This window comes from Plasmodium reichenowi, chromosome 10 (genome assembly GCF_001601855.1).
Source record: "Plasmodium reichenowi strain SY57 chromosome 10, whole genome shotgun sequence".
NCBI classification, from domain to species: domain Eukaryota; phylum Apicomplexa; class Aconoidasida; order Haemosporida; family Plasmodiidae; genus Plasmodium; species Plasmodium reichenowi.
In genome coordinates this window covers 51,974-66,973 of record NC_033655.1, presented here as the reverse complement: position 1 = coordinate 66,973, position 15,000 = coordinate 51,974, and the positions used below count along the sequence as shown (strand labels likewise).

The 15,000-nt window shown below is 18.1% G+C and overlaps 5 protein-coding genes across 5 annotated transcripts in view; 1 reads left to right on the top strand and 4 right to left on the bottom strand.

The window, feature by feature from the left end:
• The window catches only part of PRSY57_1002000 (hypothetical protein), a gene marked incomplete at both ends in the record, with an annotated part of 1,728 nt that extends 1,341 nt beyond the window's left edge, over positions 1–387 (bottom strand). Inside the window, one exon of the mRNA XM_012907610.2 lies at positions 1–387. This exon is cut by the window's left edge and continues 1,341 nt beyond it. Within this exon, the coding sequence (XP_012763064.2) occupies positions 1–387 (387 nt within the window).
• Positions 388–1,493: 1,106 nt separating this feature from the next.
• On the top strand, positions 1,494–2,601 carry PRSY57_1001900 (hypothetical protein; the record flags this gene model as incomplete). Its single annotated transcript, XM_012907609.1, has 3 exons — positions 1,494–1,918; positions 2,217–2,306; positions 2,553–2,601. The coding sequence occupies 3 exons, from the start codon at positions 1,494–1,496 to the stop codon at positions 2,599–2,601; spliced, it is 564 nt and encodes a 187-aa protein (XP_012763063.1).
• A 449-nt stretch (positions 2,602–3,050) lies between these two features.
• On the bottom strand, positions 3,051–5,614 carry PRSY57_1001800 (RNA-binding protein, putative; the record flags this gene model as incomplete). The annotated part of the gene is made up of 7 exons (XM_012907608.2): positions 3,051–3,075; positions 3,310–3,603; positions 3,702–3,789; positions 3,976–4,053; positions 4,994–5,082; positions 5,195–5,312; positions 5,560–5,614. The coding sequence occupies 7 exons, from the start codon at positions 5,612–5,614 to the stop codon at positions 3,051–3,053; spliced, it is 747 nt and encodes a 248-aa protein (XP_012763062.1).
• A 2,534-nt stretch (positions 5,615–8,148) lies between these two features.
• On the bottom strand, positions 8,149–9,441 carry PRSY57_1001700 (hypothetical protein; the record flags this gene model as incomplete). Its single annotated transcript, XM_012907607.2, has 1 exon — positions 8,149–9,441. One exon carries the CDS (start codon positions 9,439–9,441, stop codon positions 8,149–8,151), a length of 1,293 nt encoding a protein of 430 aa, XP_012763061.2.
• A 1,130-nt stretch (positions 9,442–10,571) lies between these two features.
• PRSY57_1001600 (tryptophan-rich antigen 3) lies at positions 10,572–13,693 on the bottom strand (the record flags this gene model as incomplete). The annotated part of the gene is made up of 2 exons (XM_012907606.2): positions 10,572–13,325; positions 13,505–13,693. 2 exons carry the CDS (start codon positions 13,691–13,693, stop codon positions 10,572–10,574), a joined length of 2,943 nt encoding a protein of 980 aa, XP_012763060.2.
• Positions 13,694–15,000: the final 1,307 nt, after the last annotated feature.

The window sequence follows — 15,000 nt, the reverse complement described above, 5'->3', positions numbered from 1 at the left end:
ATTACTTCTGTTATTAGTATAAATATATTTACTATATGGTTCTTTAAAATGATTAAATTGTTCGACTGCCTTAGGATAATAAGGTTCTGCTATACGACCAAATAATAAAATTATATTTTTTAAATCATCATTTATTTTATATTCGCGATCATTGACGTCTACTTTTTTGTACAAATTATTATAATATATGAAATGCATCAATTTATACTTTTTACTTTTATACGACCTTTTTTGAACACTTTTCTTTTTCCATTGGTAATTATTAGTATGGATATTTTTTAAATTGCTGTTTTTATTATTACCTAATATTATTATTAATTTTATAGTAAAATAAAACAGAACAATATATATACATTTGTAATTTATACTTCTTTTCCTCATATTCATTTTGTGATAAACAGGCACTAATTTAGTAAAGAAATAGAAAAATGTGTTAATCAAATCATAAACTCATCTTACTACACTTATTTTTAATTATTAACACATTTGTAATCACGTTTTTGTTCATTATGTTGCTATACTAAAAATTAAAATAAAACAAATAAATAAATAAATAAATAAATAAATAAATATAAATATATATATATATATATATTAAATATATATATTTATATATTTTTTTTTGTTTTAGGGATTTTTATTTTTTACTCATGGATTCTATCCAAATTAAAATAATTATCGTTACTATTTTTTTTAATTGTTTTATTTTTTTAATATATATATATATATATATATATATATATATATATATTTTTTTTTTTTTTTTTCCTTAAATAATAAATATATAAATCAAAATTTTAGTTAAAAGGTTAAGGCTTTATTTTTTTTCTTTTTTTTTGATTTATTTCATTCTTTTTCTCAAGTGGCTGTTGAATGGTGAAAAAAAAAGGAAAAGAAGGTTTTTACAAGTTTCGTCATAGTGTCATATTTCATTAGAGAAGATTAAAACAAAATATTTGAGACTTGAACAGAAGTTGTATATGTGATTTAAATTAAAATAATAAGAACATAATAAAAACCAAATTGTTTTTGTCGTATGGTATTATATATATATATATATATATAATATAATTATATATTATTTCCCTTTGTAATAAGGATGGTATAAAATTGAACAATTTTATGATTACACAAAATATTACAAGTCATATTTTCGTTTAATAAAAAAAAAAAAACAAAAAAAATATTGTAAATGTATCTATAATTTAGTAAATATGTATAAATTCATTTCTAAAAAAATGAAAAAAAAAAAAAAAACAATCAAATAAAAATACAAAAAGTTAAAGGGTCACATATATATGTATATATATAATATTTATTTATGTATTTATTCATTTACATATTGATATACACCCTATAAGATTTTATATTTTTACAAATAATGAAAAACATATAAATATAAATTGTAGATATAAATATATTATTCACGTGTGGAAGAATAAAATATATGTATATACATTTATTTTTAATAATTCCTGATTATAATACCCATCATGGGTAACATAATACCCTTTAAAACTTTTGAAGAAAAGGATACAAAAACAAAAGATTTAATTGATGATCAAAAGTATCTAAATATTGATAATCCAAAAGATGTAGTTAGCACAATGAAACAGCATATATCGATTAAAAACAATAGTAGTAAGGAGCAAAATGAAAATAATATAAAACATGAATTAGAAAAAATAAAAAATGAAAACTTTTATTTATTTGATGATAGTTTAGACTCAAATAATATGAAACATCCTTGTCATGCTCAGTGGTTTTTGTTCTGGGTTTTTGCATCATATTTGAATGAAAAGTTTTCAGACACTGAGAAGGAAAATGTTCATGCCTTTTATTCCAACTTTCCCGAACAATGCATAAGAGGAAAAGGTAAAAACTGTTTTTCAGATTTCTTAAAAATATATCCAATTAGGTAAAAAAAAAAATATATATATATATATTTTTTATATTATATATGTTGTATTCGGTTATTATATATTATTTTATTTTATATAATACTTTGAATTATTATACGTGGATATGTTGTTTGAATATGCATATATATATATATATATATATATATGTTGCATAATATCTGTTCTTATTATTTATCGGTTATATATGTATATATTTTTTAAATGTCTTTTCTGTTTTTTTGTTTTTCTTAAATGATTATATATATATATATATTTTTTTTTTTTTTTGGTGAAAATATGTATGTTCTTTCCTAGGGCGGGGACGAGAGAAGAATTAATGATGTGGTTACAAATGTGTGAAAATTATTGTAGGAAAAAAGCAGACTTACCTGTAAAAGTTTTTAAGTAAATTAAATAAATATATAAAAGAATTAAAATAAATATACTATGTTCATTATTTTTTTCTATATATATTTACCAATATTACTATAACTATCTTTGCTACTTTTGCCATAAATATTATTATATTTTTATTTTTGTATGAAAAAATATTTTATCCTTTATATTATATATATATAAATTTCTATGTGTTAATATTTCATTTAATTTGACATTATATCATTCCTTTACTTTTATCATTTTTATTTTTAGTTATGGAAAGTTATTAAAAAGATGGAGATATGATGATGATTATATTTAATTTGGTATATGTGAATAAGCTCTTAATTTTTTAATTGATTCTTTCATAATAAAAAATTATATAAGCAAATAATTAAATAAATACATATGTATATATATATATATATATTTTATATTTATTTGCTTCTTTTAAATTATTTAATATATTTTTTTTTTTTTTTTCTCATTTTTTCTTTCTTTTTATTTTTCTTTTTGGCATTTATTTTTTTTTAATAATTTTGTTAGTTTTCATTAGAATTAAAAAATAATAATAATACATTTTATTTATTTATTCAATTATATTTTTCGTATTCAATTTAAAAATTTTAAAATTTTGTATTCTTATGAACAATCAAATATTAATTTTTTTTAACTTTTGAAAAAAAAAAAAATAATAAAATAAATGGTAACATGATTAATATATATAATAATATATGCATTCAATTCGTTTCTATTTTTTTAATTTTTATTTTATTTTCTTCTATAACGTGGACTTCTGATAAGGAAAGAGTAAAAAATGAAAAAAAAAAATAAAACATATAAATGAATAAATTAATAAGAATATATACACATATATATATATATATATATATATTATAGGCATATTATATCGCTGCGGGTACGATAAACATAAATGTAAACATAAAATAAATATATATATGTATGTATTTATATATTATATATTTTTTTTTTTTCTTGTGCGTATGTATAAAATTATTTATTATTTTACCTGTCAGGTGAATTTCTATAACGTCTTCTCTCACTATTTGATACACTTGTTGATTTTCTTACTCTATCATATCTTTTTTTTCTTCTACTGTCATCTCTTGATGGTCCCCTTTCATTATCACTACTTCTTGCGTTTCTTTTATAATAATCATTTCTTCTATAATATTTATTATCAATCGATCTTCTATCATAATTCCTATAATCATTACGTGGACGCCTACCATATCTATCATGTCTATAACCATTATTACGATAACCAAAATTTCTCATGCGATCTCTTCCATAAGGGTTAACTCTAAAATAAAAGAAGTAAAATAATCATGAGAACATATACACATATATATATATATATAATTATTTATATTTTATTTTTGTAATTTTATATTATTTTACCTTCGTGAATCATATCTTCTCCTATCATAAGGTCTGTCATATTTTCTTCCGTAATAATCGTGTCTTAATCCATTCCTCTTTACCATATCTGGAACAATACATAAATAATAATAATAATAATAATAAATGAATATGTTTATATGTTAAGACATATATATATATATATATATATATATATCCGATTAGCTTTGAATACATATATTATATTATATTATATTATATTATATTATATTATATTATATTATATTATATTTTATATATATATAATTCCTACTTTGTACTCCTTTATATTCTCCTGGGGTTGGTTCATGTGGCTCATTTCTCTTAGCAATTTCTACGTTGATTTCTCTTCCTATTATTAAAAAAAGGGGATAATATATATTTTTAATTTTTCATTTTGATATTTCTCTCAATATATAATGAATGTAAAATAAATAAATATTATAAAAGCAAATCCAGAAATTTGTATCTATTATTTATATTATGAGGAGACATGTGATATATTATTGAATCAAGCACAAAAAAAAATTATAATTTTGGTTTAAATATATATATATATATATATATATATATATATATATATATATATAAATATGTATATATAAGAATATATATGTATAATAACATGACAATAATTTTGTTATATGTTATATATGTTTTTTTTGAAGATATGTATTGACAAGTGTGAGAATATATTCTGTTAAAAATGGTTAATGATAAGGTTAGAAATAATATAATCATCGCTTTTATTGAATGAATAGTAGGCATATATTCAATATATAATTAAATACGTGATATATATTTTATATTATGAGCAATCATATTTTGGGAGGATAACAAAAACAAAAAAGAAGAAAAAGAAATGGAAGGATATTGAAATGGGATAATCTTCTCAATTTAACAAAATAAATTAATATAGGAATTCATAATATCGGAAATAACACATATCAATATATATTTTTGCTTTTTATTTGGAATGTGTAATATATATATATATAAGTAGGTACAATATTTATTATTTTATTATTCTATTCATTCATTTTGTGCAATGTTCTGATATAATTATTCACTTCATATGAGATATCATTAGAAATAGGGAATACATGAAAATTATAATTTTTCTTTTAAATCATTTGATTAAATATACATTTATATATATTTTATATGCTGATTATAATATAACATTTATATATTTATATGTTTGCATTTGTGTGAATTTTATGTAAATATTATGAATATATATTTTTATGTACATGTAAATTATATAAGTTCGATATATTAAAATTAATAACCTTCTATTTCCATTTTATTGGCTTTATTCATTGCATTTTCTGCATCTTCAGAATTATTAAAAGTGACAAATCCAAAGTTTCTAGATTCTCTGTTGGTAATAAAGATATAATATAATTATTATATGTTAAATGACTACTATATAAATACATATATTTTTGATTAATTATTTTTTATTTTATTGTATTTCATTTTATTATTACTTGGTTATGGGGTTACTTATAACATAACATTTTTCAATGTTTCCATATTTTTCAAAAATATCTTGAAGTTTCGCTGTTGTTATTTTTGAGCTTAAATTTGATACATATAATGTTGAACCTGAGTTGGACAAAAATAAAAATATGTACATATATGAAAAAATATTGCATTAATATGATGATAAATAAAATATATAAATGAATATAATATATTCTTTTGTTTTCTTTTATAGGGAAAAATACTGATATGTATTTATCACATATTACAACAAGAAATATAATATATTATATAACTGTATTATATATATATTTATTTATTTATATGTATGTAAAAGTTTTTCTTAAGTTTTTGTTGTTTCATCCTTTACCATCGTTCTTGTGAACATGTTCTTCCGATTCACTATGTGCTTCTTTTGAACTCATTTTTTATTTTCTTTTTTATAATAAAAAATATTATATATATATATAAATATCCTATATTAATTAAGTATAATTATATGTTTGATAAATAGGTATCTTAATATGATATATATATATATATATATATATATATATAAGTGGTGGTATTAATAATGAACAAATTATTTATTCATATATAATATTGTAATAAAATAATAATAAAATAACATTAATTTAAATTATTTTATTTTCAATAATAGCAAATCCTTAAATTTGTTTAAAATAATAAAATATATTATATATATATATATATATATATATATATATTAATACTTCAAATATATATTTATTTGTTGTCCTATATAAATTCTGAATTGTAATAATATAAATATACAATGTTTTCTTTAAAATGCAATGATTTTAATAATATATTTTTCTTATTTCTGTTTTTTTCTCTTTTTATTATTTATTTCTCATTTCATATATAAAATAGAAATGAAAATATATAAATAATAAAATGCTTTAAAATAAAATAAAAAATAGAAAGGAGAAAATTAAGAAAAACAAGAAAAAAAACAAGAAAACTGATTTTTTTTTTTTTTTTGTTAATAATGTTTTAATTATTATATATTTCAATTTTTTTCTTTAAAATAACATTTTCCTTTCCCTTTTTTTTTTTTTTTTTTTTTTTTTTTCATTTATAAAATATATATAAATAATATAAATTAGTTCCTTTTATATAAATAAAATATATTTATGTTTTTTATTATTTTTAATATTATTATTTTTTAAAAAGGAAAAAAAATTAAAATAAAAACTTAATTATATATATATATATATATATATAATATAAAATAATATAATATAATATATATATTATTTATATTATTATATATATGTATTATATATTTATTCTTATATATATAGTATTTTTTTATTTATTATTATTATATATAAATATATAATAATATAATATGTATGATAATATTATATTAATATAAAATAAAATAAAGCAAAATGAAAAAATATATGCAATATTTTTCTTTTCGTGCCCCTTTATATATATTTATATATATAATGCTCTTTTTTTTTTTTTTGTAATAATTTATTTAATCGTATTTATATATGGGTATTATATATATGTATATTATGAATATTTTATTCCTTATATAACTATTATTATATATTTTATATATATATATATATATAATGAATATACAGTGTTATTTTATAAGTATTTAAATATGTTACTTTTTCATTTTTTTTATATGTATAAAAAAAAAATATATGAAAAAAATTATATAGTTTAACCTTTTTTCCATCATATATTTTTTTTCGTTCAATTAGTAAAAATTGGCTTTATGGTATGAATAATATATATTTATAATGTAAAGAGAATAATAAAAATGTTTATATATTTTTGTAAGTATACATATTTTAAATATACCAATTATGTTTAAGAAAAATTATGAAATATCACATTGAGTTCATAAAATGATTTAATGAATTGAGAATATATATTTTTTTCTTTTTCTTGAGAACATGTTTTCAAATATAAGAACTATATATAATATATATATATATATATATAAGTGGAATGGAAGGAAAAGAAAGAAATAAAAGTGTACGATAAAATATAAATGTTTCGAATATTTCAATAATACTTTATATAAAAAATATCAATATATATATATATGTGTATATATATCATGGTTGTATAATAATATTTTTATGAATTAAAGAATTATTTAATATACATAATATTGCTTATAATATATTTAATATAAAAGTATTTAAAAAAAAATAAAATAAATAAATATATTAAGGGAATAATTTTATATACGGGTCAAAAGAAAAAGCATTTAAGAGAACATATAATGGTTCTTATATATTCATAGTAGACTTTGTTATTTTACGTATCTTTTAATAATATATATTTCCTTTAGTGTAATTATATAGTATTAAAAGTTAAATTATTATATTAAAATGGTTTTAATTTTTTTCGTATGTTGTAACGTATTTTATAATGTACCTATATATATTACATTTAAAAGGTAGCTAGTTCTATAATGTTTTATTTGAACATTGCATATGTTATAATATACGTATTTTTTTTTTTTTTTTTGAATAAATAATAAGACAGTTATAGGAATTTTAAAATAAGTAATCATATAATAATTACATTATATATAACCAAAAATATATATATATATATATATATATATATATTTATATATTAAGAGGCGAATTATTATTATGTCATATTCTTATGAGTATATATTTTTTAATTTATAATATTTTATAAATTTAAATAAATTTTTTTGGGGGTATTCAAAAAGAAAAAAGGCATAAAAATAAAATATATACACACAAAAATTTTGAATTTACAGAAATGTATATATATATATATTTATATGTATATTAATTATTGTAAATAATATTTTAATTTCATCTTGATAAATATTATTTGTAAGTGTTTTAACTTAACAAATTAAAGGTCTCTTTATATATATATATATATATATATATATATATATATATATATGTTCTGCTTAAATTTATAGAATTAAGAATATGATAGCATATAACATACAAAGAATGAATACACTTAAAAAGATATTTGTGCTATAACTAAGACAAACCTTCAAATCATAATCATATATATAATTTTCATCACAAATACATCCTAATTCATCTTTTATTAAAATATTATTACATATACCATTATTACAATTAATGTTATTAAGAGTACAAATATTTATATAAGAGACATCGAATGTGTCTGTCTTAATGTGTTCACCATTTACATTAGTACAGAAACATTGAAATTCATTAGTAGAAATTGAACAATCAATTCTGAGACAAACAGTTTCTTCATAATTTATTATTGTTTCGCATATTCCTTTTTTATTTTTTATTTGATTCAATGGACAAGTGTTATAGTTCCTCTGAGATATTATGGTATTTGCATTGGGTGCGATATTACTAGATTTATTATGTTGTTCTAAATCTTCTATATTATGTATAATATTGTTAGCATTATTATAATTGTGACTATTGTTATAATTTGGAGGATTATTCTTAATGGATACAATATTTCGTGCATCATCTTCTGTGTTTTCTATAGTATCTCTATTGCTATTTATATGATGAATATATTGTACATTTTGCTCATGCTTTTTGCAAGTATTACTTTTTTTTTCAAAATAATAATTTTCAAAACATGAACAGAAAGGTTGTCCATTTGCTTGAATTGTACACAAACCATTATTACATTCGAAATTTTCGCATTTATTGAAAAATTTTGCATCTCCATATATATCTTGATAATTTAATAAGCATTTACATTGGTTGTATTGGTATGTTACATTTTCTTTTATTTTTTCATCTTGATTTCCTTGAATATTTTTTACAACATCATTTATACAACATAAACATTTTATTTTATCATTTATATATACTTCCTTATTACATTTTTCCTTTTGTAATATATTCAATTTGTTGTTTATAACAAATGGTTGGAGAAATATATCTTCAGTTACTACTTCTATTCCAGTATGTTGGAAAATATATTTTGCTATTGTTAAACATTTTTGGTTATATAGACATTGTGCTTTATTATTTTCATTTGTCTTTTTAGAAGTGTTAATAATTTTACACTTATCATTTATGTAATAATTATGACTGATGCACTTTCCTTTACCTGAACTATGAATGTATAAATTTCTTGATAGTTCATCATAAGTAATTTGAAAATCTACATTTTTTATTATTGCCCCAGGGGAAAATTTATAAAATGAAAAATAGTAAAAGAAGGAAGCGATTAATATCGTCCTGAGTGCTGAAGACATATTTTTGATGTATCGAAAAAAAATATATATAATAAGAATATATATATATATATATATATATATATGCATATTAATATAAATTATATATTTATATTAAATAGTAGTGAGGACGAAATGATAATATATATTAATTTGCATAAATCTTAAATTCGATTTCTTTGTAAAAAAAAAAAAAAAAAAAAAAAAAAAAGAGAAAGATGTAAAATAATAGCCATTTTTTTTGTTTTATTTTTATATTTTCATTTTTTTATTTATTTTATTTTTTCTCTTCTCTTTTCTTTATATTTTATTTTAAATTTAATACAACGTGGTAGAATTCAAATATACATAAAAGGAGTAAGATTTAAAAATTTTGTAGGCACGTTTTGTACAATATAGATAGTAGTAAAACCTAATAAATTTTGTTATTTAAATATTTAAAAATAAATATATATAAACATATAACACACTATTAAATAATTCTTATTGCGTTTCACACAACTTGTAGAGGAATATAGTTTTATTATAAATCGGCAAGGAAATGAATAAATGCTTTCAATTTTATTTTTAAAGGAACGAAAATTACAGTTGAATATATCACATATTCATTTATAAATATATTATTCCACATGAGTTATTTAAAAGAAGTTAAAAGTAAAATGCAATAAAATAAAAAATCCGAGAATAAATGAAAGAAATATATAAATCACAAATTTAATATAAAATCAAAACAAAGAGCAAATTATGTAAATGAAATAAAAGAAAATGACAAAAAAAAATATATATATATATATATAAGAAATAATAAAAATTTTACAAAAAAAAGGTATTAGCACATTTTATAAAGTTCAAAATTATATGAGACACTTTTAATTAATTCTTTATTAGATTATTAAAATATAGGATCCCTTAGAATTCCTATCTTTTTAATTATAAATAAGTATATGAAATAACATTAATTATATATATATATATATATATATATATAATAAAATATATGGTTGATACCTTTTAAAATTAAATTATTATTATTTATTTTATTTTTGGTTAATTTGAATATATATAATACTTATTTGTATTTATTTAAAATACTAAAATGTTATATTTTATAAAATATGATAATAAATTGTTTATATTTTTTATATTTTTAATTATTCTTGGTTTTTAACTAATTCCTTCCATTTTCCTTGAAGTATCCATTGTTTTGTCAATGCGTCAAGCCATTCCTTTAATTCGTTTCTTTTGTCTTCTTTCCATTCTTCCCAATAGCTCAAATCTAAAACATTAGCACTTTGGCCTTTATAATATATCCATTCTTTCCATTCAATATATTCTTTAAAAATTCTGTTTCTCCATTTTTTCCATTCATTTTTTTTTTTCATATTAAAACGTTTTAACCAACTTTTATCTTCTTCCCATTTTTCCCATTCATCATCTTCTATAAGTTTCCAATCTTGCATTAACCATTGTGTGAGTTTTTTTCCTTTCCATTTATTCCATAATGTAAACTTTCTTATATTTAAAATTTTATCCATATATCTTAACGTAACATCCCATTCATCTAAAAATTGCTTATTATATCTTGTTTCAAAAAATGTTTGCCATTCTTGTTCATTCCATGTCATCCATGGTTTTTGTTCACCGCTAAGTTCACTTTTCATTTTTTTTAACCATTTAAACCAGCTATCATAAATATCTTTTACGTAACCTCTGAATTCTCTTTCTTTGTCTTCCAACCATTCGATTTTATCATTTTCACTTATTTCTAGCCACACGCTCCATTGTTCTTCCAAATAAACTTTCCAATCTTCCCATTGTTTATTTTTCCATTGTTCTAATTCTTCTTCTGATTTATTTTGAAATTCCTTTATATCGATTTTTTCATTATTCCAATTTGATAAATATGTTCTATTTTCTTTATTTTTTAAGATACTATAATGTCTACATTTTTCAATTTTCTCTTCAAAAGTTCTAGGTTTATTTATTCTATCTATTAATCCATTTTGTATTATTTCATCATACATTTTAATTTTATCCATATTGTCTTTATATTCTTCACTATTATAACTTCCATTTGATGAATAATTATTTTGTGATGTCATATTATCTTCTTCTTTTATAGTTTCACATGTTGAATTGTTACCTTCAGGAGTTACACTTTCCTCTGGATTTATAGAATCATATGATGAATAGCTACCTTCTGCATCCATACTTCCATTCGGATATATAGAATCATATGATGAATAGCTACCTTCTGCAGCTATACTTCCATCTGGATATATAGATTCATAGGATGAATAGCTACCTTCGGACCCAATACTTCCATCTGGATATATAGATTCATAGGATGAATAGCTACCTTCGGACGCCATACTTCCTTCTTGTTTTATAATATTATTTGATAAAATATTTTCTTCTTCTAATTTTTCCTTAACATTTTTATCATAATGATTTTGTATGTCTTGATTATTTAAATTATATATATTTAACTTCATATTATTTTGGTCGATGTTTACTTCGTTTTGTTTATGTTCACTGTTTGTTTTTCTTGTTTCCTCTTGTTCGTTTGATGTATTTAATTTTTCATTTTGTATATCACTTTTTTGTTCTTCTAATTGTTGTTTATCTTTGTTTTTAGAGTCTGATTCAATAGAATCTTGTCCCATTAAATTTTTTAAAATTTTATCTTGCAATTTGTCAATTTGATACAAATGTCTTATATCTCTTTTTTTCATACATTTTCTTTTAAAATTTTTACGTGGTTTTTTTGAATGTTCCTTTACCTTTTTTTTATCATTATAATTGCATTCTTCTTTTTTATGTTGATTCATGTTTTCTATTTCTTCATTTTTATTTACTTTTTCATGATTCTTTAAGATTTCCTCCTTATGTTGTATTATATTTTTGATAAATTCATCATTGGTTTCATTTTGTACGGATATATTATTTTGTATCATTCTATTATTGTCGAATTTATTATTTTTTTCAGATTTCTCTTCTTTTTCTATTAAATTTGTTGTATTTTGATTTTGTTCAATTTGATTTTTATGTATATGTTTATTGACTGTTTTATCTTGTTCATATTTATTATTTTGTTTTGTATTCATATTTTTATATGCATATTGTGATAATTTTTTTTTGATTAATTCTTTTTCATATTTTTGTAAATACAAATCATCATGAGTATAACTTATATTGTTTAGTTCATTATAATCATTCCCTAATATTTTTTTTATCATTTCTATATAAAAATATTCGACTATATTTGCTTGTGACATTAAACTTTCTTCTAATATTTTTGTTATTGTTTCATCGTCCAATTGTTTTCCATCATTTGAATGTGTAATGATAATATTATTTTTTAATAATTCTTTTATAATCTGAATTTTAAATATATATATGTCATTTTCATTTGAAGGTATATAATTTTGTGAATAATTTTGAGACAATTGTGCATTTGATTTTTGTATTTCTTTTTTCCCTATATTTATTATATAATCCATTAAATCTTTTACTAATATATTGTTAGAAAATTCTTTTTCATTTTTTTCTAATATCATAAGTTGTTGTAAGAATTTTATAAAATATTCAAAATTTTTTTCTTTTGTGTCATGAAATTCCGTTAATAAATTATTATGTATTAAATGTTTTAAGGTTTCTACTTGAGTCATTTCTATTTCATTTTCTTTTAAGTTCATATCTTCATTTCTCACATTATGTGAGAAATCAGTTTCTATATCTTTTCTTGTCCTTCTTTTTGAAATAATACTTTTTCTCATTAATTCATGTATTACTTGTTCCATAATTAAATTTTTTACTCTTTTCATTTCTTCTATCTCATTTTCTACATTGTCATCATTATTTAATGATTCTATGATTTTTATTCGTGTCCTCTTAAAAATGTGCTGCAAAAAAGAAAAAGAAATAAAAAAAAAAAATAATAAAATAAAATAAAAATAAAATAAAATAAAAAAAAAATAAAATAAAATATGTAGATATATTAATTAAAACATTTTAAACACTGCTGAGTTAAGAAGATCATATAAATTATGTATATATAATGTTATATTTATATGTAACTTACCAAATAATACAAATTTTTAAGAACAATATACATAAAGAGGGATATGGCAAAACAATAGGATAAAATTAAAAAGCCTTCATTATGTGTATTTAAGAAATCATCATTTTTTTCTAGACTAAAAATTGTAGGTTTTGGTGGGAAAATTCTGGTTTGGACAAGGGATGATTTTTCCAATGGATTAATTTGCATACCTTAATGAATTTTAAACAATATTTCTCTTCATAGGTGTAAATTTTTATTTTTTTGTTTTACCTATAGGATTCATGAATATGTCATTCACTGAATCATTTAATAGAGTGTTTATACAAATAAATGAGATTAAAACAAACAAATATTAAGTAATAAGAAAAATTATATAAATAAATAAATGTATATATATATATATATATTAAAAATAGTACATATAATAAAAATGATATATATAACAAACAATGATACACATATAATAAAAATAATATATATAATAAAAATAATATATATAACAAATAATGATATATATAAAAATAAATAATATATATAACAAATAATGATATATATAAAAATAAATAATATATATAACAAATAATGATATATATAATAAAAATAATATATATAACAAATAATGATCTATATAAAAATAAATATTATTTAATCAAACATAAAATATGCATGTATCATTGAAAATATATGCTTTAAAATATGTTGTTCCACATATATTTCTCATTATATGTAACACAAAAAAAAAAAAAAAAAAAAAATATAAAATATAAAAAAAAAATTAATTCAGATATATTATCATCTTAAAAATAACAATAAATATATATGTGAAAATATATCATTTTATAATTGTACTTAAAATTTTTTCATTTATTAAATATATGTGTTTATATATTTTAAAATTTAACTTTTAATATATAAAATATATATATATATATATATATATATATATAATTTCATTTTTTAGTTGAATATGTGGTTAATTAAAAAATACTATTTTAATTCATAAATATTACATATACACATATATAAATATATTATATATGTATAATATTAGTCGAATTCGTTTTTAAATTTATCAATATTGAATTTATATATATATATATTTTATACTAAAGAAATTTAAAATAAAATAAAGTAACATCAAATGAAAATACAAAGAAAAAAAAAAATATAAATGGAAATATAGATAAAAGCATAAATATAAGCATAAATATAAGCATAAATATAAGCATAAATATAAGCATAAATACAATCACAAATACAATAATAAATATAATTATAAATATAAATATAAATAATTATATATATATAATAGTAAATGAAACAAAAACCAAAAAAAAAAAAAAAAAAAAAAAAAAAAAAAAAAAAAAAAAAAAAAAAAAATTAATTTTTTTTTTAAAAAATTTTAAAATTTTTAAAATTATTAATAAAAATATTTTTTTTTTATATTAATTTTTTTTATTTTTTTTTTTCATATATTTTTTTTTTTTTTATATTTATAAAAATTTTTTTTTTTT